General features: G+C 34.7%; 3 protein-coding genes and 2 pseudogenes across 4 annotated transcripts; 3 read left to right on the plus strand and 2 right to left on the minus strand.

The window, feature by feature from the left end:
* Positions 1-171: 171 nt before the first annotated feature.
* LOC106384676 lies at positions 172-4,440 on the minus strand (annotated as a pseudogene).
* A 111-nt stretch (positions 4,441-4,551) lies between these two features.
* On the plus strand, positions 4,552-6,271 carry LOC111204716 (eukaryotic initiation factor 4A-I-like). Its single transcript, XM_022700017.2, has 6 exons — positions 4,552-4,749; positions 4,842-4,890; positions 4,954-5,091; positions 5,431-5,725; positions 5,806-5,903; positions 5,969-6,271. The coding sequence occupies exons 1-6, from the start codon at positions 4,688-4,690 to the stop codon at positions 5,984-5,986; spliced, it is 660 nt and encodes a 219-aa protein (XP_022555738.1). The 5' UTR covers positions 4,552-4,687; the 3' UTR covers positions 5,987-6,271.
* A 1,041-nt stretch (positions 6,272-7,312) lies between these two features.
* Positions 7,313-10,112, plus strand: LOC111204717 (uncharacterized membrane protein At3g27390). The gene is made up of 8 exons (XM_022700018.2): positions 7,313-7,714; positions 7,851-7,959; positions 8,065-8,260; positions 8,339-8,472; positions 8,551-8,946; positions 9,031-9,208; positions 9,281-9,729; positions 9,825-10,112. The coding sequence occupies exons 1-8, from the start codon at positions 7,624-7,626 to the stop codon at positions 9,976-9,978; spliced, it is 1,707 nt and encodes a 568-aa protein (XP_022555739.2). The 5' UTR covers positions 7,313-7,623; the 3' UTR covers positions 9,979-10,112.
* Positions 10,113-12,161: 2,049 nt separating this feature from the next.
* LOC125583212 lies at positions 12,162-17,987 on the plus strand (annotated as a pseudogene).
* On the minus strand, positions 17,968-23,843 carry LOC106384677 (probable disease resistance protein RPP1). 2 transcript variants are annotated; one of them, XR_007320947.1, is made up of 5 exons: positions 23,132-23,842; positions 21,826-22,939; positions 21,437-21,721; positions 19,751-21,311; positions 17,968-18,379 (listed from the first exon to the last, which is right to left on the minus strand). XR_007320947.1 is itself a non-coding variant. In XM_048751540.1 (4 exons), exons 1-4 carry the CDS (start codon positions 23,641-23,643, stop codon positions 19,860-19,862), a joined length of 3,363 nt encoding a protein of 1,120 aa, XP_048607497.1. In that variant the 5' UTR covers positions 23,644-23,843; the 3' UTR covers positions 19,564-19,859. The 2 variants fall into 2 exon arrangements, 1 of the variants encoding a protein (XP_048607497.1); XM_048751540.1 differs by lacking the exon at positions 17,968-18,379 and having other exon boundaries at positions 19,564-21,311; positions 23,132-23,843.
* Positions 23,844-25,074: the final 1,231 nt, after the last annotated feature.

Here is a 25,074-nt window from a genome sequence, read left to right on the forward strand (position 1 = left end):
ATTGAAACAATTGGCGAAGGAAACAAAGAGTTCCTTCAGATATTTGTATAAAATCGCCAAGGCCATAATAAGTCCTAAAGACTATACCTGCATTCTCTACTGACCTAGACTATGCATGGATCAGTATGATAGTGTTGAGCGGTTGCAATGACGTATTAAAGGAAGCACACAAGAGCAACACGTCCATTAGTATTCAAAATAAAAGACAGCCTAAGTTATTTTCAAAAAGTAAAAATATTACTTACTTTAATCCCTTCCCAAAATTTCACAAGCTTGCTAGAATGCATCTCGAGTTTGACTAGGAACTTTGGATTAAAACTTGAAGGAAAACATGTTATCTTGAAATTCCGCCAAATTAGTACTCTAAGTTTTTGGGATAAGTAGTTCATAGATTGGGGTTCAACGCATTTGCCAAGGATTCTTAAGAATTGAAGATTAGACAATCTTTCAAAGGCTCTTTCACTTGTCCATGTTATTTCATCATCCGGCTCAAGATTTATTCCTATGACACTGCTGTTACCCTGTAAAAACAACCCAATAAAACATAAACAGAGGATGGTTAGTTACTGAATAATCAATCTCACATTCGTAGAGAGTACTGCAATGAAAAATAGCAATCTCAAAACTTACTGCTTTATCATCACTAAGTACTTCGCCACTATCACTTGCATCATTCAAAAACTGGCGCTTTCCAGGTTCACTAACAGATTCATTTTGCACAATTTGTCTTCCTAGTTGGACTAGCAACTTAGACATCTTTATCCTTTCTTCTTCAATAGATATGAGAGATTTTTCAACTAAGACGCGAATCCCTTGTGTCACATCCAAAAAACATTTTGCTAGACAGCCTTCAACTATATCAACTGGTTCATCATTGAAAAAGCAGGCTATATGAAGAAATAAACTTTTCTCTTCATCATGTAATGCATCATAGCTAAACTTTAAAATGCTCGAAATTTCTCTATCTCGATCAAGGTGAGTTCTTAACTTTGGTAGTGTCTTTATCCATTCTTGCTCGGACATTCCCCGAAAATAGGAGCCGATAACCTTTAACCCCAACGGAAGTCTACCTACAAGATCCCTAACTTTCCAAGCAAGCTCCTCAAAACCATCCTTTGGGTATTTCTGATCAAAAGCATACATGCAGAACATTTGAAGAGCTTCATCATCTGATGGTAAATTCACCTTGTGGATATGGTTGATCCCACTTGCTTTTAAAACCTTCTGATCTTGGGTTGTGATGATAATCCGACTCCCAGGACCAAACCAACTAGTTTCTTTCGCCATGGCTTCTAGTTGTACTGACCGATCCACATCATCAAGGACCACAAGAACTTTCTTGTCTTTCAACCTGTCTTTGACAACTCCAAATGTGAAATACTGGTATATGTCTCATTGGTTAATTGAGACATAAAATGTTTTTGTAAATTCAACTTCACACTGTAGTCATCTGAACAGGCTGGTATGGCATAGTTTCTTTTGATATTATCTATAAAGACGCTCAGTTAAAAATCTTGGGAGTGACGGTTGAATAGAGATCTAGCAATGGTGGTCTTACCAATCCCAGACGGACCCAAGATCCCTATTTTTCTCACAACATTGGAATCTAGCTGTAACAATGATCTCATTTCTGTCATCTTAGATTCCATCCCAACTAAGCCGTCAAAATCACTGCATGGTGCGGAAAGGTTCAACTTGTTCGAAACATCAGTGGCAATAACTTCAATCATCTCTGCTTCAGTCTTCCTGAACAAGGGAATGACCATACTAATTAGATATTCTCATACTAATAAGCAACAGTTATTCTTTCCAGGATGGCTTTTCTTAAAAAGCTACAAAGATATAGAGGTCGCTGATGTGCTAGAAAGATTATGAGAATCAAGAAAATGACAAACCCGTTTGTTGAATGGAAACCTGCGATTTGGGCCACTTCCGTCAAAGCACGTTTCCATCTCTTTTTTTTTTTTTTTGAAAAAAGGCATTCAAATTAAGAACATAAAAACATACAAAGTATGGCATTGAAATCATAAAGTTTTAGAAAGCAAGATGAGACAATCCTCATATTCAGCTAAGCATGAACTTAGAACAGAGAAACTTATAGGACATAAGCTTAGTGAAACAAGAAAATGATAAAAGAAACACTAGGGAGTTTGGTACCCTCGGCCTCGGCGACCTTGTTTACCTTTTCTTCGTATCATGTTCCAATCCATATCTTGATACTTTTGAAGTGGTTTTATTGGCCTTCCACCTCTTGACGTGTTGAGATTTGTCATAGCATCACTCATTAACCCATCTTCATCATCTTGCACATTCGGTTGCTCAGTATGATTGTGAGAGAGGCTGTCATGTGTGGGTGTAAAGGCCAATGAATTGTCTCCTACTTCCAGATTGGTTTTGGAGACCATAATAGGTGATGAAATTTCTTCTATAATAGTAGGTTGAGCTGGAGCAGAAATGATACCAGCTAATGGTGGTGAAATGGACTGAGAGTTGGAGCTAATGGCTATTGTTACCTTAGAGTGGATGGGCAAGTTTGCTGGCATTGAAAGAGCCTTCAGCTCAACACCCTTTTGTGATTGCAATTCTTCAATCTCTATCTCATTAATGTGTTCTACAATCTGATCAGTAGAAGCTAGCACTAAACTCGTTTCTGAGTTTTCAACTTGTACCACCACTTGATCTGATACAGCACTGAACTGAGCTGGTTCCTTATCCGTTTCAACACCTCTTACTTCATTAGACACCTCATGCATTGAAACTGTTTCAACATGAATTTGTTCCGTATCTACTTCAACACTCTTGCTTCATTAGACAGAACCTCATGCATTGGACTTGTTTCAACATTCGCTTGGACAGCTGGGAGAAGACACATTTTTTCTTTATGTCCCAAGTGTCCACATCTGCCACAAGTACTCGGAATCCATGTGTACTCCACATCTACCAAGAATATATTACCTTGTTTATCATCTAAAGCAATTTGCTTAGGGAAGGGCTTGTCAAGTTCTACTTCCACTAAGAGTTTTGCTTCCCCCAAAGTAGTCGGATCAAGGCGAGGTTTGTGCGTTTGCATAGGCTCACCAAGTCCTGATGCTACATGACTGAGACCTAATCTTGAGTAGCAAGAATCCGGAACATTTTTTAAATTTATCCAAACCGGAATAGTTGATACTTCAGGGACTTTGAATGAGTTCACTGATTTCCAAGGGGAAACAAATAGCAAACAGTCATCAACATGCCATACACCTCTCTGAACTACCCATTCCCGAGTTGAATCATGGGGAATGTGAAACATATAAGACGACTCGCTAAGCTTACGACATCCTATTCTGCAACTTCTTCCCAACAATCTATTCACTACAGCATGAATTAAACCTCCAGGAGGAAGAGAACATCGATGGAACTGGCCAATGACATACTCTCTTCTATTCTCTGGTCCTAAACTAAGAACCTGAGAGATTGTAACCTGAGGAGTTCCGTTAAGTCGAAAGGTAGGCTTGGCTGCTCGATAATGATTTCTGGTTGCAGGATTCATTCTAGCTGCCCATGGAAACCTTAGTGTTCCATCATCCTTAAGCTCCAGAACAGGAATCTTTTGGACCGGAATGCGTGGAAACTCTCTTACAGCAGTGTGTATATCTCTTTTTTTTCCCAATTCCATCATTTAGTGTTGGCCAGAAGGAATCAAGTAGGTTGTTGAGGTACTGTGGGTCAAAATCTGATGGTGTTGCTGGTATTGGAGGAGTAGCAGGTGGTGCGAATGTCAGAGGTTTGGCCCATGCTCCAAGAAATGGAACAAAAGCATCTGGTGGGTTAGAAGATAGCTCTCCTGCATCCACCAAAGAGTCGACAACATCAGTTTCTTTCTCAGAATCCTCATCAAGAACAAGAACTTTGGCTATATCGGTGTTATTGATCGGTGGTTGCAGGAGCGCCGGAGAACTCTCTGTCACAGAAAAGGGGTTAGAGAGGCTGCTAGTTATTGGAGAGGAGGAGGCCGGCAAGGAGAAGTTAGAGCTCGCCTTAGCTTTCATTTCATCATCGGGAGGCTTGAGATCCATGTCAAAACAGAGCACAAGAGAGAGAGATGTTTGGTTTGCTGGGTTCGTATAGAGGAGACGAGACCGGATCTGGAGCTCGTGGTGGGAGACGCACCGGAGCAACGTCGAGAGATGAAGACGACTAACAGGCGAAACTTTGACTCCTTTTCTTTTTTTTTTTCCTAGAGATTTTTTTCATCAAACTAGACACTTAACACTTAGAATACCATCCACGTTTCCATCTTCTGATCTCATCCTCTGTTTTTCCTTTACAAGTTTTTTTAAAGACTTTCCCAAATTGACCAGTCTGCTTCTTTATATCACTTGGATCCACTTGATAGAAAATGGACATCACTGTTTGACCAAACTCTTGATGATTTCCACCAGCTCGTTCAGGCACCATGTGGAAGAGGTGTAGTTCATCGAGAGCAAGACAATGGCAATCCTCGAGCCTTTAATAGCGTCTACGAGCTCAGAACCGATGGACTTACTTCTCTCGATAGCCTTTACGCCCAAAAAACAAAAAAAAAAAAAAAGAATCAAACAATATGAAACGCCCAAACGACGTCATTTAGGTTGTTGACTGACACCAAAAGAAACAGAGCTTCACTGTTTGAGTTGACTTGGGACCTGAGTTTCGAAGCGGCGCCATGATCGTAACAGTAGTTATGGAAGCTCCTTCTCCAGCTTTTCAGTCTCCTTCTCGTTCCAGGTTCACCTTTATCCCTTCCACTTTTTGTTTTTTTTTTTTGAGGTTAATGAATCTCAAAAACCCCTCTTTTGGTCTTCTTATTCATTTGGCAGTCAGCAATTGCATTTCTACCTCGCCGTGGATCGTCCCCAATTCAAAATGGTATTTCTCAAATTTTTCAATTACTAAAGAGAACAATTTGAGATTCTGAAAATCGACGCACAGGAGACGGTGGTGGAGTTACTCGGAGTGCTAGGTCGTCGTCCGTGGCTTCCCATTGTGGTATGTTGCAGCTCTCGCGATGAGCTCGACGCCGTCTGCTCTTCCTTATCCACTCTTCCTTTCATCTCCTTTGCTGCTTTGGTACTACTCTCTTCTTCTCCTTCTTGATTTTTGTTTTTCAGATTCCTTAGTGTTCTGATATCTAATCTTCTTGATTCGAAAAAGGGAATCTTGTTGTTGAATCACTTTTTTTTTTTTTTTTTTTTTGGCTTCATCCATCGATTCAGCATTAGATTATGTTACATTGTGTTTGCTCCACTTTATTTATATATATAGGATTACTTAGTGTGCTGTATCTATCCGTGGAGATCTAATGGTGCTTGATTACTCACTAGCTTTGTTCAGTTTTTACATTAGATTCTCTTACGCTCTCCTTCCTCTAGATTATGTTCACACTCAGTGGCTACTGTGTGTGTGCAGTACAGTGATCTGGGAGAGAGAGAACGAGCTTCGGTTTTAGAGAAATTCCGACAAGCAACAATCAACTGGAACCAGCACCTTAACTCTGCAATAGTAGGAGAAGAAGGTTTGGAAGAGAGTGAAACCAGAGAAGAAGAAGATGAAAAGAAATCTCATTTGGTGGTTGTGACTGATGTTTGTCTTCCGATGCTTTCATCTGGAGAGTCTTCTCTTTCCTCACGAGTTCTCATCAACTACGAGCTTCCTACTAAAAAGGAAACTTATACTAGGCGTTTAACATCTTGCTTAGCTTCAGGTGAAAACAAAACTCCTTTCTTCATCAATCATCATCGAAGCCTATTTTTTTAACATTTTGAAACTTTCTCTCTTTTTAAGGTGGGATTGTTATAAACATGGTTGTTGGAGGTGAAGTAACCACTCTCAGAAGCCTTGAAGAGAGCAGCGGCATTATCATCGCAGAGATGCCAATCAATGTATAACTTTCTGCTGTTTTTCTTTTTCTTTGATGATTGGCTTAAAATATGCTTTCGTTTTGCAGATTTCTGAGATCTTATAACAATGCATGGTTCCTGCGATCTGAAGGACTGTCTATTTGTTCATGACTTCTCTAGAGACATCAATATTTTGTGCTGATACACATAAGCTGCCTGTCTCTCTGCTGCACTTTTAGCTATTGGCTTGATCACTTTTGTCCATTTTGACAGTTTTATTCATCTCGGAAATTTTTTTCTTTTTTAGAACATTTGGATAAAGGCATAAATAAATCAACTGTGCAATAGTGGACATGTGATTGTGATTATTACGTAACTATCAAATTCATAATCTTGTCTGATTTGTTTTATACGTGTTAGTTTCTGTAAAGGGATTGCTATTTACATATGACCTATATAGCTTTTGTTTGGTAGAATTATTGTTTGCGCATTAACTTGTACCCATACAGCTTACTTTTATAAATAATTTCTAGAAATTTTGATACGAATTTCATTTAAATAGATAATAATCAAAGTTGATGTCTTTTTTATAAGAACTTGGTATTCGTATAGATCCGTTTGAAGAATTTTCCAACTTTTTTTTTTAACCACAAACTTTCTTTTATCTGGTGACCTGAATTAAAATACAGAAACAGCAAACTCTTTTGACTAAAATTATTCAATTATTCATGCAAATCTTCAAAAATATTTACGGATAATAACATCTGCAACATATATGTGTGATTGCTGCCGTTTGAATGTCTTCTAGATCATTTAGTACTGTAATAATATGACTATCGCATTTGAATTTTGCGACGAGTTTTCTACTTTCTGAAGGTCAAAACTCAAAATGAAGAAACTTTGTCATATAGTTGTATATTGTATAGCAGTAATATAAGAGCCCGTACATGTAGAAGAACATTCCTTAGTTTTGACTTTGAAAATGAGTTTGTCGAATTACAATAGCCTTACATATCCTTTGAAAATAATTTAATCGTTTTGACCATAACAAATAGTCGTAATTACACGGCCGTAACTTCAGAAAAGGTAAACAACATGAAACTATATCATGTGGTGGTATCTATATACAAGAAAAGATGATATTAATATTGTTCATTATCAAACATGAAACTTTTACATGTTTGATGTCAGAATTAACAAGCTTGCATAATGTTTTAACAGACGAAATAATGTTCTGAGACTTTTGACAGAGTATGAATCCTCTTTCATTAATAATAAAAGTTCATTTCTTATAAATATACACAATTATTTTAATATAAAATCCCCAAAGGTTGAAGAACATAAGAAAATATATGCTGAAATATATTAAAAAGAAATGCATATGGATGTCAAAATCAGTATAGTTTGCTGGGCACGCCATGTTGTAATACCTGCACCATATATTGCCAAAACCCAATAGCGTATTTACACACGTATGACCACCTTTTTCTCCAACAATTTTCTCCTATCACCTAATTAATTTACTCCATTATTTCATGTCATTTCCAAAGTAATTCAAACTTTCTCTGAACATTTATTTCTTTCTCTAAACGGGTTCTTGGGTTTGAGTCTTCTTCTTGTCTTCACCCCTCTTGTATTTTTCTGATTTCATCTCATTCGCAGACTTGTACAACACGTCTCTCTCTCTCTCTGATCTTTTCCAGAGCTATAACTTTGTAAAATTGACCCAAGAATATCTGAGATTTTCTTTCCATGAGACTATATGGCTGTCGTAACTAACCTCAGAAGCTGTCTGAAGATTTCTTATGTCATATTTGCCTTCTGTTCTGCTTTCTTTCTCGGCGCTCTCAAAGGTTTCAGTCTTTCTTGGTTCTGTCTTTAAGCTCTGTTTTGCTCTGCGTCCATGATTGAACTTCTTGATAATGGATTCTCTTCAAGAATCACTTGTTCTTAAGCAAAGGTCTGAATATTTATTTCCTATATATGCAGGTTTGATCGTAGGTCCCGTTGCTGGGTTAACATTAATAGCAGGAAACGTTGGAGTGATTCTTGGTTTGTTCCCTGCACATGTTACTTGGACTGTTTACGCTGTTGCAAAGTATATATTCAAACTCTATTTCTCATATTCTCCTGCAAAATTTGTTTCTCAATTAGAATACGTCCATAAACAAATGGTCTTTTTATGCTTTTTTCTAAATTTCAGGACAAACCGATTTGATATCCCTCTGAAACTAGCAATCTTGGTAGCCCTTCCTGCACTGTTTGGTATATGGTTAGGTCTAAGTATAGCAATAAGTGTCCTTGTTGGTGTTGGCTATGGATTCTTCACTCCATGGATCTCTGCTTTTGAAGCATTCAGACAAGACACTGAATCCAACAAGTTCTTCCACTGTCTTGTGGTACTTTAAAATAACTTTCACTTGAGTACTTCTTTAGTGAACCATACCACTTTGACTCTGTTTATTATGTACTATTAGGATGGAACTTGGGGAACAATCAAAGGAAGTTGTACCGTGGTTACCGATTTTGCAGATCTTTGTTACCATTCTTATCCTCTTTACCTAAAGGAACTGCGAGAATCCCCTGACTCAAATGAGCTTCAAACTCTTCGGTAAAAGGCTCAAGACTATAACATATAGTTTTACTTTTTGCTGATTCTTGTGTATTGATGTGTGGCCTCTTCTTGCAGGTTGATTCATGTTCCTGGATGCATCATTGTTGGGATTATAGGACTAGTTATAGATATACCTCTTTTCACTGCAATAGCTGTCGTTAAAAGCCCTTACCTTCTGTTCAAAGGATGGTACAGACTAGCTCAAGATGCTATTAACCGAGAAGGACCATTCCTTGAGATAGCTTGCATCCCAGTTGCTGGTTTGACAATACTGTTATGGCCTATTATCGTCATTGGATTTGTCTTGACGACCATCTTCGCCAGCATCTTTGTCGGGTTGTATGGAGCTGTAGTTGTGTTTCAGGAAAGGTCATTTAGAAGAGGGGTGTCTTATGTGATTGCAGTGGTTGGAGAGTTTGATGAGTACACAAATGATTGGCTTTACCTTAGAGAAGGAACTATTTTCCCAAAGTATTGTCTCTTTTCAACCCTTTTATTACATTCACTTACTCTTGCATCTATACTTCTAACACCAGAAAACTGTACTACACATAGGCCAAAATATAGAATGACAAAAGGATCCTTTTCAAGTGAAGTATCTGTGACGGTTCACCCTACAACTGTAAGCAGAGTCAATAGTTATGGTTCTGTAGAACCTCCAGTTATGCTAGTACCAAGTCTAGTTCGGTCTGTATCTGTTAGAGGAGCAATACATGAAGTGAGGATGGTTCAGGTATATCTCAATCTTGATTATGAACTTAACACATTAGTTCTTACATTCATCATTTGAAATATTTTTCAACAGATTTGGGAGCATATGATGGGGTGGTTTGAGATGGAAGGCAAAGATCTACTAGACCAAGGAGTGATAACACCAGCTGATCTCTATGAGTCTTTAAAAGGAAGACATGGTACCGAATCACCCATTATCAATGTTGGCCTTCCTTCTTATGCTTTGCTTCATACATTGCTTGGGTCTATTAAAGCTGGTGCTCATGGAGTGCTTTTGCTTGATGGCTCGGAAGTGACTCATTTGAATAGACCGCAGGACAAGTTCTTGGACTGGTTCTTTAATCCAATTATGGTGTTGAAAGATCAGATTAAAGTGATTAAACTTGGAGAAAGTGAAATTAGACACTTGGAGAAAGTTGTTCTCTTTGGTAACCATGAACAAAGGATGGAAGCTTGGGACAATGGTGGTAACCCACCGCAAGAAAACCTTCGAGCTGCTCAAATTCAAGGAATCAGCAGAAGGTAAAGATTCTTACATAGAAAAGGATGTGTCCTTATGGTCATATGGATGCTTTGATTCTGTTCTGAAACTTGGATGTTACTTCTTTGTGCTGTAGAATGATGGGAATGGTACGGAGCGTATCTAAGCTTCCAACGTATAGGAGAAGGTTCAGGCAAGTGGTTAAGGCTCTAATAACGTATTGGTTAGAGAAACAGGGATTGAATCGAACCGGTTCCATGAGTTCCGGAGATTTCATTGAAGAGGTCTAACCTAAGGGGAGCAATAATTGTTAAGAAATATATATATTGTTAGGGATCTTTTAGTTCCTTTGTAAGATGTATTTAATTTCTTGTAGTAGAAGGTGTTTAAAAAAAATGTACATAAGTTGCTAATCGTTCGTTCATTTAGCTTTGTTTGTTCGACCCTTTTGCTGAGAACTTGAACCGCTAATTTAGTAATGGAAGATTTATAAGGTGCAACATATAATCAATACTATTAAAAATGAAGAAATCTTAAAAAAATTTACTTACAAAAAAATTGTTGGACCTATTCATTAACCAATTAAAATTTTGGTCCTACCTTATATTTTCTATTATTTCTCTAACTATACTAACAATTTAATGTTCTCTAACTATACATACATCACTTTTACCATCTACTAGGTTAAGATCCGTGTCTTACACGGAATGAACATTATATACTAGGGTCGGTCCGCGCGTAGCGCGGAATATGCTCTACGTGTAATGTATTGACGTATATTTTGTAAATTATAATTGTTTGTGTATTATATGACGGTTCAGGTGATGCAGTCATGCATAAATCCTCATACGGCAGGTAGAATTGTCGGCTGTAAAATCGTCTGTAATATTTCTCATAGTTGTAATAGCATAATTATCTGTCGTTAAAAAAATAGTAGGAGTCGGCCGCCTATGCACGGGATATTGACTATTTGTTATTTCTTTTCTTTTATAGTTTGGGATGAAATGTCGTGCGTGCGGCGTGTGCTGCTATTTGGAATTGGAAGTATTTTTCGTAAGGAATAATGGTCTATCACGATGTGGTAGTGTATTGAATATAATGTTAGCACTGTGTTGATAATCGTATAGTTAACAAAGAGTGTAAGCCAACTTAAATATATTCCTCACATAGTTAGTGTTTATTAGTTCTAATAAAAGACCATAAAGTTATAATTAGTTAAGGTTTTGATAAGGTTTATTACTCAAATCACAAACATGAAGTTTAAACTATTGTTAAACATGTTTAAAACGTGGTGGGTTTGGAGGCGAGTACATTTGGTTGGATCCTTTGAAGATTGAAATGTAAAGTTTGTTTAGTGTTGTGCTGTATTTCTTAGGCCCGTTAGATACAATGAGTTTTACGTTTTTAGGTGTTATTAACTGGGCTTGTGAATCATGTTTAAGGTTTTTTGTACTTTAAAATAAGTTTGTTAGATATGTTTTTTTTTTTTTCATTTTTGTTTTGGTTCAGATGATAAATTGTTTATTTGGATGATGTAATAATCAACTCTTGCTGTTTTTTTTTAATTTATCCTTCTAGTAGTACACAACTTTGTAAATCCTACAATGGTCAATCGTAATTGTTGTATTTGGAGGATGCAGTAATCAACTCTTGCTGTTTTTTTTAAAAATTAGTTCTTCTGAAAGTTCAACTTTATCTTGATAAAAAAAGAAGGAAAGGTTAACTTTGTCTCAATTGGGCTTTAACTAACACTTTATCTCATGCACTCGTTTCATTTGTGTACATAAAGATAAGTTTTGCATGAACGACTTATTCTTATTGGTTAGAAACAGAGCAATATGTTTATCTAACATCCCCACATTATATTCTTTTGTGTGACAATGTTTTAATTCTGAGATAACCCCTCAACCACTTTGCATAATGTTAAAACCCTACATTAAATGTAAGGAAAACTATATTTGTATTTGTTGAAACATGGAAATAAGTACTTGATTGACTTGGGAGGAAAATAACCTTACACTAAAAGTTAAACTTAAAACATAATTTATAAGATTTGTATGGGAAAACATAGCTAAAAAGTTTAAAAAACTACTAATGTAAATTTTGATGTTTTATTAAATCATGTGGGCTGCATATATTGAAAAAAAAAAAGACAACGATGTGTAACCATACAAGCTACTAATATATATATTACATACTCCACCTAAGCGATGCGGGACTTCTTGGTCAAGTCGGTAGATGTTGGGGCCAGAGTTTTTTGTTGATGAGACCACTTGAAGTTGCTTCACGTTCCTATCAAGAGATTATCTTGCTCCTTTCTACTAAGCTGCAGAATCATATACACGAAAAGGGATGAAAATACATTAGGCATACTACTTAGAGATTCAGGGATATGACCTATGTTCCGCCAACTTAATCTCGTGACTGATATTTGGAATGTCGTTTTCTACTGAAAAACGTGGCCAGCACTACAATGATGCGTCTCTTTGCCACCATAGCTAACGGTGGCTCCGTCGAAGTAATGGTTCAGAGTTGTCGGGAGCCCAAATCCTGAGGATTTGGAACAATCTTATCCTTATAACAAAACAAAATGCCATGTGAAACAGTGAAGTTGCAGGAAAGTAACTGATAGATAATACCTGCGGAGGAGATGAATCTACATACATGTCCTTGCAAGAGATTATCGAAAGAACGGAGTAGTTTGATTCAGATGATGCGGAGAGAGCCGCCGTGAGGTACAGAGGAAGAGATGAGGAGAGCTGGTGGCCGGATGAGACTTAACCACCTCACTGGCACTTATTGTACAGTAAAACCTCTCCGACTTATCGTCTGGTCGTTCTAACACCGTCTTTGCCGTCACCACCGCATCACAGTAAGTACCCAATTTCACGGTGAATAAAAGTATGAGATAAAAGAATGAGAGTAAGCTATATGAAAGCTGCTGATCCAAAAGAACAAACAGAAGCTATTGAGAAAAAAATTGATAATCAATACATTAACAAATGGTTCATCCTTAAATAAATATTTGGATGAAAAGTTTGATAATCAAGATATGAACAAAATGAAACAGAAGAATTGTGAAGATGATTTTCAATGGATGAGACTTTACCTTTTCTAATATAAAGCCAATAAATGTATAATAGAAATATAAAATCGAATCTATTAAGCTTGCCAACACAGACAAAACAAAGACACAATGATATCAAAAGATCAAAAACAAATGTGGAAGACTAACCGAGGATGCGGAGAGCCAGGAAGAATGATGATCTATTTATACTCTCAGATACACCGACTCTGAATCAAAGAATGCATTCAAGGCTACATTGTGGTTGAATCAATTAATGGAGATTAAACATGATGAAGAAATAATCGGGAGCGTTTCGGTGTTCAGATGATACAGACGAAGATGATAAGTCGCCGCATGACAAAGAGGGAGATGATTGCAAGAAGCGTAGGGTTTCCTTTCTTCAAGTTACGGGCCTGTAGTATTATCAAGCGTAGCCCATCAGTTTTGGCAGCCCAAACACATAGCAAAAATAATCCAATCGAAAAGCCTTAACACACGGAATATATGAGACTTAATGAAGCTCTGCGTTTTGGGAGAAGTGAGACACGTGTCAGCGAGAGGGAGCTCGACTTTCCTAACTGGAATCTGATGTGGCAGCCTCTGGAGTGAATAAACATTTCTTTATATATATAGATATATAAATTATTTTATATGTTTATGACATATTATGAAATTATAAATATATATTGAATAATTAAAAAGTTATTATCTACTACTTATATAATTAAATTGGTGCGAACATATAAATAAATTTTATAAATCGAAAAAATATTTCTTCTATTTGATATAATATATAGTTAAATTTAAATGATAATAACATATATATATATGGTATATTTTAATATTAATATTTATTAGATGATGCTTTTTGCTCATATTTTTTTATCATTTGTATCTGTTATAGCAAAAAGTCTAAATTAGTGATAACAAAAATTTAAATGTGGGATAAATGGTTTAAGTTATTTATAATATTTAAAAAATTAAGTTGCCAATCAAAAACTGTTCAAAGTAAATTTCAAAATTAAGATCTTTATGTATTTTTATAAGGCATATAGTTTAATTTAAAATGATACATATATTTATATATCTTTTATTTTTGAGACTTATTAAATGAGACTTTCAACTTATATTATTTTTTAATTATTTGTATTATGTCATAACAAAATTTTTAAATCATAGATCACAAAATTTGAATGTGAAATTTTTAACAGTTTTAGTAATTTATACTCATTTTTAAAAATTCAAAATATAATATATAAATTTTTTTTTTTTATTTTTATTATATGGTTATTATGATTATTTAATTTATTTTAATAGCTTAAAATTAAACAAATATAATTATAATACACACTTATTTTTATCAAATCTTTATTATTCAAAATCATTAATTACCATATATACTTTAGCTACATTAGGCAATTCCGTAATCTTATTTAAGGAAATAATGAAACACATTAATAATGTATTTATTGTGGTTTAGTAAAAAGCTTATTATATATTTAGATGGACCAACATATTTCTCTAAAGATTCTAAGAATCATTCTAGAGATGACACATGACTACAAAAAAATGTTGCAATGATTCTCAAATAATATATAGGGGATACTATATTTTTGTTATACCAAATTTTTATACATACATAACTATATTATACTAATTCATATAAATATATTATACTAACATATCATCTTCTCTATTCATGTCTCGTAAATCTAATGACCAAAATAGTAATGATTTGTCTCAATAAACAAAACTTTTATTGTTTCTTGGTGCCATCCTTTCTATTAAAATTAAAAACAAATTATAATAAATTATCAATAATGAAAACCTATCCATATATTTTGGTCTTCTGCATTTTTAATGATTTATAGTAATAAAATTTAAAAATAAAAACTATAAATTAAATACTTTATTTAATTTAATGTTTTTTATATATTATTGGATATATCTTAATTTTCGCGAGTCAATCAGTGCCATGTGATAGGTTATTAACGGATTTTGGATTTAACCCAAGATTTATCGGATTCTTGAATAGTGGTGGTTTATATACAGATCACCAGATTGAGCGATTATATCGTACAGATACAGGTCACGTCAACAAATAAAATAAATATATTATAAGTAACAAACTTTAAACACATAATTTTATAATTATCAAATTTTATTTCTTATAAATTTTTTTAGGAAATAAATCCTGCGCTTCTAAGCGCGGATCAAAATCTAGTGTGCTACTTGAAACTCATTAAAAATTATGTCTTCAATCTATTTTACATTTTTAAACACCTAATCTCTTCAATCTATCTTACAAAAAAAAATTACAAAAATATTAAAAAATTTAGATGTCACTCAAATTTTATATTTTAAATGGCTAACTAGATTTTGATCCGCGCTTAGAAAGAGCGGATTTGTTTTTTTTTCATTTATTGATCGAAAACTTATTTACAAACTACCATTATTTTTTTTGTTTCGAACCATAACAATTGAGTTTTTAGGTTTTTTATCATTTGTTTTTTTTTCAAAATATGGTATTTGTTCGAAATATGGCTGTTGTTCTATAATAATGTTTGATTTTTAAGATTTGTTTTCATATCCGACCTAGATTCATGGTCGAACCTATAGACCCGATATATTGTATATAATCCGGTTCGGATTTAATGAAAAATTAGTTAATTAAAAATAACCCGATAAAAACCCAAAAACTCACTACTAACCTTCAATCTGATACCATTGATCCGATAAAACACAAAATATCTGATAGTATTTTTTAAAAAAAAATTGATTAAATTACTCATATTTTTTTAATATTACATAAATTAGTGATTCCTTAGAATTTGATAAAATTTTATTATATTATCCATATAAAAAATGATAATAAAAAAACTTATTGATATGAAAAATATTAGTTTATTTTTATTATTAATAACCTATTATAAGTTTGTGTTTACATTTTAGATTTAAAATTTAATTTTAATATAATTTTTAAAATATTCTTGAACACTCGTAATTTCCATATTAATATTATGTATAAAATGACATTATACATGAAAAAATAATATTCCGATATGAATATGATATATGGTGTAAGATATATGATTTGGTTTGTATTGAAAATCTGTATAATATTCAAATGATCTATTTTGAATATTGATACATATATTTAAGAAAATGATATTTTCATGTTTGTTAATTTATTTATGGTTCATAATATATTTATACTTATATTAAATTTAAAGTTTATATATCTTTTAAATATATATATGCCCATTATTAATAGATCTATTTTGGTGTATTTGTAGGTCCAAAACCAAAAGACATAAATACCATTAATAAATTTAATTAATCATTTGTAAAAATAAGGGTATTTTTGAGAAAAGTGTAATTTTCATTAAGGGAATGATCATCTTTTAATGGTATTGATAGTAGTTCTTATTAAATAAATAAAAAATGGTTTAATATTTAGCTAATGTCACTCATTTTTGTTTAAATGGCTAATCAATACTACCAAAAAGGAAAAAGAAAATATTTGAAAAAATCGATTTTTCAATATATTTTTAAAAAATATATAAAAATGTTTAGATATCACTCTCTGTATATTTTTAGATGGCTGATAGTAGGGGTGTCAATTCGGGCTGGCCCGGCCCAAACTCGCTAAGCCCGTAAATATTTGAACCCGGCCTGGCCCGGCCCGAAAATAATTTGGGCCTAGAATTCAAAGCCCGGCCCGGCCTTTATAGGGCTATAGGGTTTTTCGGGCTTTTGTGGGCTTTTCGAAAAAATAATTTGTCATTGTCACTTCCATCGTTTTAATACATGTGAATTTTCATTAAAAAAAGAGTTTCATTTTTAAAAAATAAAAAATATATAAAGTGAGTTTAACATTTTCTTCTCTATCACAAATGTTTTATTTTTCGTATACTTTAAAAACATTTTATACACAAACCAAATTTAATAATATTTAAATAATCAAATATCAATTAAAACTAAAAATATAAGAGAACAAAATTTATGATAAACATGGTCAAACGTTTCATATTTTGTATTTTGAAAATAAAAACATGTTTACTACAAGAAAACATGTTCACGTTGTACATGAAAGAAGAATATACTTTTGTAAATTTTAAAATGTAACATTTGTAATGATAAAAAAATAAAGTGCATTAACAACTTTTATATTTGCTTTATTAGAGTTTGAATAAAAATATTAAAATAATATGTCAATAGTTTCGAATACAAAAAGGGATAATATTTACACTAAAATATAAAATTTCGGGTTTTCGGGCCGGCCCTAACCCAAACGGGCTTAAGTCCAAAATACCCAAAGCCCAAATAGGCTTAGCCCGAAAGGCCCAATTTTTTTCGGCTTATAAAACTAAGCTCAAACCCGGTAATTTTTAGGGTTGGGTGGGCTCGGACTGCGGACTTCGGCCCTAATTGACATGTCTAGCTGATAGTAAGTTTACTAAATAAAAAAATGTTGAGTCTTTTACAGTCCCTGGAATCTCAAGTGGGCTTGAGATTCACGACAAGAAAGGTCTAGAGCGCATGAGAGCTTCTGGGAGACTTGCTGCTAGAATTCGTGAATACGCTGGGACTTTGGTTAAGGTGGTGGTGGGACAAAGTTTCATACTTTCTTCTTATGTTATTATATATACTCTTACAAAACATTGCTTTCGTTTCTATTCAACAGCCAGGTATGACCACAGATGAGATTGATGAAGCTGTTCACAGTATGATTATAGAGAATGGAGATTATCCTTCGCCTCTTGGCTATGGAGGTTTCCCTAAATTAAAGTGTTTGCACTTCTGTGAATGAATGTATTTGCCATGGCATCCCTGATTCACGACCTCTTGAGGGGTGTGTGTTTCATTTTTGAGTGTCTTTTACTTGCGAATTATAATCAACATTGATGTCACGGTTTACTTAAACGCAAGTTGTCTTCTTTTGCGTGTTTCACAATCCTTCACTAGGTTTACTCTCTGATGCTTGTGTTGGTCTCTACAGGGTTATCACGGTGATACTTCAGCTACTTTCTTCTGTGGAGATGTCGACGAGAAAGCCAAAATGCTTGTCCAGGTATTGTCAGTTATATGAAAATTCTGGTTTATGTTATAGTTTGATGAGTGTTTTATAACTTTGAATGTGGTGTAGGTGACAAAGGAGTCTCTAAAAAAGGGATATCTATATGTGGACCTGGAGTTGATTACAAGAAAATCAGCAAAACCATTCAGTAAGAGACTAATTCCTTTTGAGCAATTAGTGTTTTTTTATTCATCTGCTACATATTGAAAAATTAAAATATTTATGAAGTGATCATGCAGATAAACATAAATATGGAGTGGTTCAAAATTATGTAGGCCACGCCGCCACGGTACTGGACGTGTCTTCCATGCTGATCCTGTTGTTCTAAACTTCCGTAAGTTTAGTTCCTTCAACTCAGATATTGAATTGCTTTTGGTGGCCATTATTAGTTACACTTGCATCTTCTTCACAGGGAACAGTGTAGCTGGTGGACGCATGGTGTTGAATCAAACCTTCACCATAGAACCCATGCTTACGGTAGGAAGCATCAAACCGGTTATGTGGGATGATAAGTGGGCCATGTTAACAGAAGATGCAAGCCTCTCTGCGCAGTTCAAGCATACCATTCTTATAACCAAACATGGAGCTGAGATACTAACCTACTCTTAGACAAATTTGATTCTCAAAATTTGTCTCAAATTGAACTTTATTGGAATGGAACATAAAACCAAATGGTATGTATTAAAATCATATTCATATTCAATTATTCTTTTTCTCACAAAGTGTAGTGAATTTTGTAGTCACACAACGGATACAAACAATGAGTATTTTACAGATTACTATAGGTACAAGCAAAAAAATAAGATTTAGAGTTTAGTAGAACTTGATTCTTTAACGTTCCTTGGTTTAATAGATTATTAGATTTTGATCCGCGTTTTCAAAACGCGGGTTTACTTTTTATTTTTTTTCGATTGACAAATATTTTGTAAATGTCATATTTTCATATATTTGTGTTTATTTTATAAAAAACTTAAATTTTCTATCTTTATTTATCGTATTTCATTTTAAATGACTATTTATGTTTAAAAAATTAAACTTTATTTCTTTAATGAATTAAGTTGGTATAACTCTGATAAATTAATTTTATTATGTGGTTAATATTTTAATTAAAAATATATATATATACTTTTAATAAAGATTTATACTTTTCAATGAAAAAATTCAATTTTTTTATGAATGCTTAAATTATATTAAAAAAAGGAAAAAATAATAATTAAGAATAGTTGAAAAAAATTATTTGAACTTGGACTCAATGGCCCAAAGAAAAAAAATGTGAGAATTGAATATGATTTCTTAATCGGTCCAAATGGCTCAATAGAGATCTGATGTGGGATGGATCCGAAAAAATGACTCAATATAGATGTGTTATTAATATTACTTGATTGTTTTTAATGAAACATGCAATGTTAGTAAAGAAAATGGCAGGTTAAGATAAAAAGGACAATAGGATCATGCTTTAATAGTATAGATTTATACTTTTCAATGAATTTTTTTTAATAGTATAGATTTATACTTTTCAATGAAAAAATTCAATTTTTTATGAATGCTTAAATTATATTTAAAAAAAAGAAAAATAATAATAATTAAGAATAGTTGAAAAAAATTATTTGAACTTGGATTCAATGGCCCAAAGGAAAAAAATGTGAGAATTGGATCTGATTTCTTAATCGGTCCAAATAGCCCAAGAGAGATCTGATGTGGGCTGGATCCGAAAAAAATGACCCAATATAGATGTGTTATTAATATTACTTGATTGTCAAACATGCAATGCAATGTTAGTAAAGAAAATGAGAAAAAAAGACAACAAGATACTGCTTTAATAGTATAGATTAGGTGGTGATTAAGTGTTTTTTTTATGACCAAATGAAGTAGTATTGGTTTGTTGTATGTACATTGTTTAAATGAAACTACTTACCATGGAGTTTATATTCTAGTTGTTGCCGTCATCGCGATCTCCGCTGCTCTCATTGTCTGGAATTTCATAATCTTCATCGCGATCTCCAGAGCTTTCAATGTGTGAAGGTTCATAATCCATCGTAATCTGTGAAGCTCAAAAAAGGGACCTCTGGGAGTGGGAGTATCCCGCATTCTTTTATCTTCAATGTTGTGGAATCCGAAATGAGGAGCCCGAAATCAAAAACAAGCTCGGTGGAAGTGACCTCCTCTGTCTCAACCTCAACCTCGAATGTGCACAGATGCCCTAGAAAAAATGCCTCTACTTCTTTTTTACAATAAGTGAGAGAATTCTCTCTCGACGTGATGCTACAACAGATAGATCCCGAGTATCGTTTTTCTTCTTTGAAAATGAGATCCTGAATAGATCCCGAATATCTACTAGACTCCTCTTCCCCCTCATCAGCAGATAGATCCTCTGTTTCACCAACCTCACCCTCAATGCCCAGAATCCCCAGTAAAATTCGCTCTATTCTTTTATTATAAGCAATGGTTGCACTTTCCGAAAGACTAATGTTATTTTCGTCATCAGAAGCACATAAGATGCAAGCCTTAAATTTGGCTGATTTTCCAACTGGCCTTTGATTCAACTTCACGGTTAATGAACTCCCAGAAGATCGGTAAGTGAAGCACAGAGGCACTTCTTCAGCGGGAAAGACCGCATATTTATTGGTCGGCATCAGGCTGATGAGATCTATTGCTTCTTGATTTAGTTTGAAGCAGTTTGCGAAGTTGAGACGAATATCTGGATTGCGGAAGGGGAATTCTAGTCGCTCCAGGGACTCACAATCTTCTGCATCGAGTTCCAATAACGAATCCGGAAGCGGTGGGAGTGATACCAGATTCTTCATCCCATTTAGTTTAAGAAACTTTAGACGAGATATTCTCCCGATCCATGGATCAAGCTCTTTAATTTCTGTTGAACTCTCAGGATAAACTTTCGACAAAAGCCAATCTGAGAGATGTTCTCCTAGCCAATCCGGAAGAGGTAGGCGTGATACCAGCTCCTTCACTCCGCTTACTACAAAATGACTCTTAAGATAGCTTTTCAACAAAAAGCAACCTGAGAGATCGAATTCTTCTAGAGATTCCAAGTTGATGTTGGCCAGATTAAGCTCTAACTTTGAGCATCCCTCTAATTTCAATTTCGACACGCTACCAAGATTTCTCATAGAGGCAGGGAGATCCACCAGACCTGAGCAATTACTGAGATCCAATTCTTGGAGATTAGTCAAATTTCCAATAGAGTCAGGAAGAAACACCAGACTTTCGCAAAAACTGAGATCTAAAAATTTGAGATTAATTGCATTCTCAATAGAGGAAGGGAGCTCCACTAGTCTTGTACAAAGACTAAGATCCAATCTTTGGAGATTGATTGCATTCCCAATAGAGGAAGGGAGTTTCACCAGGCTTGAACAACAGCTAACACTCAAATAATATAGATTAATGGCAGTTGAGAGATCAGGAAGCTCTTTTAAATAACATGAATGAGTCAAGTCCATCAGCTGTAGATTGTTGAGCGGCTGTAAAGACAAATAAAGGAAGCACACAAGAAAAACACATTGACACAGTTAGTATTAGACACATAAGAAAACTGGTTAGATAGCCTAACTTGGGCAGTTATTTTCAAAGCTAAAATATTACTTACTTTAATATCTTCCCACAATTTCTCAAGCGTGCTGTGCATCATGCCTAGTTCGACTAGGAACTCTGGATTAAAGCTTGAAGGAAAACATGGGATCTGGCATTCCCACCATTTTAGTACTTTTAGTTTTAGGTTTTGGGACATGTAGTTCATACTTCCTGGATTAACGCCTTTGCCAACGATTTTTAAGAACTGAAGATTAGAAAATCTTTCAAAGGCTCTTTCACTTGTCGATGATTTTATTTCCTCATTGTGATCGAAATATATTCCTATGACACCGCTACTACCCTGTAAAACAACCCAATGAAACATAAATAGGGGATGGTTAATTATTAAAATAATCACACATTTGTAGAGAGTACTGCAATGAAAACATCAATATCAAAACTTACAGCTTTATCGTCACTAAGTACTTTTTCAATATCCTTTGCATCATTCAAAAACTGCCGTTTTCCAGGGTCACTAGCATATTCTTGTCGGACAATTTTTCTTCCCAGTTGGATTAGCAAATTAGGCATAAGTATCCTTCCACAGTCAATAGATATGAGAGCTTTTTGAGATAAGACACGAATCCCTTGTGTCACATCCAAAAAAGATTTTTCTAGACAGGCTTCCACTATACCAACTACTTCAAAATGGAAAAAGCAAGCTATATGAAGAAATAAACTTTTATCTTCATCACATAAGGCATCATAACTAAACTTTAATATGCTCACAATTTTTCCGACTCGGTCAAGGTGAGACCTTAAGTTTGGTAGTGCCACTGTCCAATCTTGCTCGGACATTCCCCGAAAATATGATCCCATAACCTTTAGCCCCAACGGAAGATAATCTACAAGAATAGTAACTTCACGAGCAAACTCCATGAAACCATCCTTAGGTATTTTTTGACCAAAAGCATGGATGCAGAAGATTTGAAGAGCCTCATCAAATGATGGTAAATTCACCTCGTGTATATGGTCGACCCTACTTTCCTTTAAGACCTTTTGATCTTGTGTGGTGATAATAATCCAACTCCCAGGACCAACCCAAGCTTCGTTTGTCATGGCTTCCACTTGCACTGACTGATCCACATCATCAAGGACAACAAGAACTTTCTTGTCTTTCAACCTATCTTTGGCGACTCCCAAATGTGGAACCTTGATATCCTTATCATTGGTTAGGTGCGACATAAACTGTTTTTGTAAATCCAACTTCACACTGTAGTCATCGGAACAAGCTGGTGCTGGATAGTTTCTTCTGATATTATCTATAAAGACACTCGTTTGGAAATCTTGGGAGTATCGGTTGAATATATATCTAGCAATGGTGGTCTTACCAATCCCAGGCGGACCCCAAATCCCTACTTTTCTCACCTCGTCTGAATCTAGCTGTAAAAGTGGTTCCAATTCTGTCATCTGAGATTCCATCCCAACTATGCTGTCGAAATCATTTGATGATGAGTAAAAGTTCAACTTGTTGGAAACATCAGTCGCAATAGCTTCAATCATCTTTGCTTCAGTTTCCCTGGACATTTGGGGGTGATCAATAGTTATGTTATATAGTCAAGAAAAACTGCACATACTGCTATTCAGATATTCTCATATTAATAATTGTAGATCAAAGATGATTGAGGCTATTCTTCTATGTATTCGATTCAGGATGGCTGTTTACAAGTGCGGAGAGGGTTGATGTGTTAGAAAGATTAAGAGGACGAACCATTCTATTGAGGATGAATGGAAACCTGCGATTTGGGCCACTTCCGTCAAAGCATGTTTCCATCTTCGGATCTCTTCCTCTGTTTTTCCTTTACAAGTTTCTTCAAAGACCTTCCCAAAACCACCAGTTTGCTTCTTTATATCAGTTGGATCCGCTTCATAGAAAAGTGTAATCACGGTTTGACCCACCTCGTCTCTACATTTGATGATCTCCACAAGCTCGTTCAAGCACCATGTCGACGAAGCATAGTTCTTCGAGAGCAAAACAAGCGCAATCCTAGATCCTTTAATAGCTTCTATGAGCATAGGACCTATAGACTTACTTTTCTCTATATTTTTGTCGATGAATAGGTGGATTCCTTTGCTCTTGAACTCCTTGACAATGTAGCCGAGAATGGTTTTGCGGACATCTGGCCCATGGAAGCTTGGAAAAATATGATTTTTCCAATTGGGAGGCAAAGAAGAAGGAGGAGCCAAAAGAGTTAAAGAAGTAGAAGAAGAAGAAGAAGCCATTGTTTTTTTTTTCTTGCTGGGAGATTGCAGAGCTTTTTTGATAAGGAGGAATAATTAGTTATGTGTACATACTAACTAACACACAACGTTGACTGACTGAAATAAGCAAGAAAGAAAGTTTCGTGGAAACAGTTGGCATCATAAATTTTCCACAAGAAATTTGTAGCCAGCAACATCATTTGGGCCTACGTATCAAAGAGAGAAGAAGATATCAAAGAGATAAGATAACGTTGCAACAAGGTTCACCACAAGTCCTCACTTTGTATCCTTCTGTCTGTATCTTTAATGTTTTAGTCATTTCGTGGAAATGTATATACATTTATAACATTATGTGATACACAAAAGACCGATTCTAAAGGAGAAATAATGCATACATGAATTTACTAAACCGATGTTCACTAAACCGGCTTTTTTTTTTAACACATCACTAAACCGGCTTTATAATAGATATTCCTGTCGCATTCATTAATTCTATTATGGTGTTGTTATTGAAGTTAAACTTGATTTTGGTTATGCTTAATTATGGGCCAATAAACTTTTATTGGACTAAACCCAAAATTAAGCTCAAATTCTAGAATCTTTCTAGAATTATCATCAACTCCCCAAAAAGAAAAAATCTAGATATTCTAGTAGAAAAATCTAGAGAATAAAAAAAAATCTAGACAGTAAAGAGGTTATAGTATAATAATCTAGATATTTCTAATATAGTTTAGAAGGTTATAAATACTTCTTCTTCTTTTCATTTGTAATAACAGAAGAAGTTGAACAAGTGTAATAATAAGAAAAAAAATTCTTAAAGAAATAAAGAGTGTTCTACTAAAAGTTTTCTAAATCTTTTTGAGAGTTCTTCCATATTATTCTTCATACTTAGAAATTCTCTTGGTTCTTTCGAGTTCTTGGGTATTACAGTCTTGGGCTAGTGTTAAGCACTATCAAGGGTGGTTTTTCTACATGGTATCAGAGCTATTCTAATCTTGTGCTCATCAAGATCAGGGTTTAAAAGAGAGCTCGGGTTTATTCTAAATATGGAATCAACGGGTCGTATTGTTGGATTGGGAATGAAAATCCTAAACCAATCTAACTTCCGGTTATGGAAGTCATGCATGGAGTCATACCTGGTGAGTGAGGACTTATGGAATGTCGTCGATGGTAACAACACAACACCACCAAGGGGAAATGCTGCAACCCCGGAAGCGACAAAGGAGTGGACCCAGAAGAATGACAAGGCAGAGTTTGCTTTGAAGAGGTCCATATCTTCAAGCATATTTGAGCATGTCTCAAGGTGTACTTCCGCTAGTTCCATTTGGCAAGCTTTAGATCAATTGTTCAACAAGAAGAATGAGGCTAAGCTACAATTATTAGAGAATGATCTTGTGAATGCGAAGCATGGGGAGTCTTCAATCTCAGAGTTCTTCATTAAGGTAAAGAACC

This window comes from Brassica napus, chromosome C3 (assembly GCF_020379485.1).
Source record: "Brassica napus cultivar Da-Ae chromosome C3, Da-Ae, whole genome shotgun sequence".
In the NCBI taxonomy this organism is placed as follows: Eukaryota; Viridiplantae; Streptophyta; class Magnoliopsida; order Brassicales; family Brassicaceae; genus Brassica; species Brassica napus.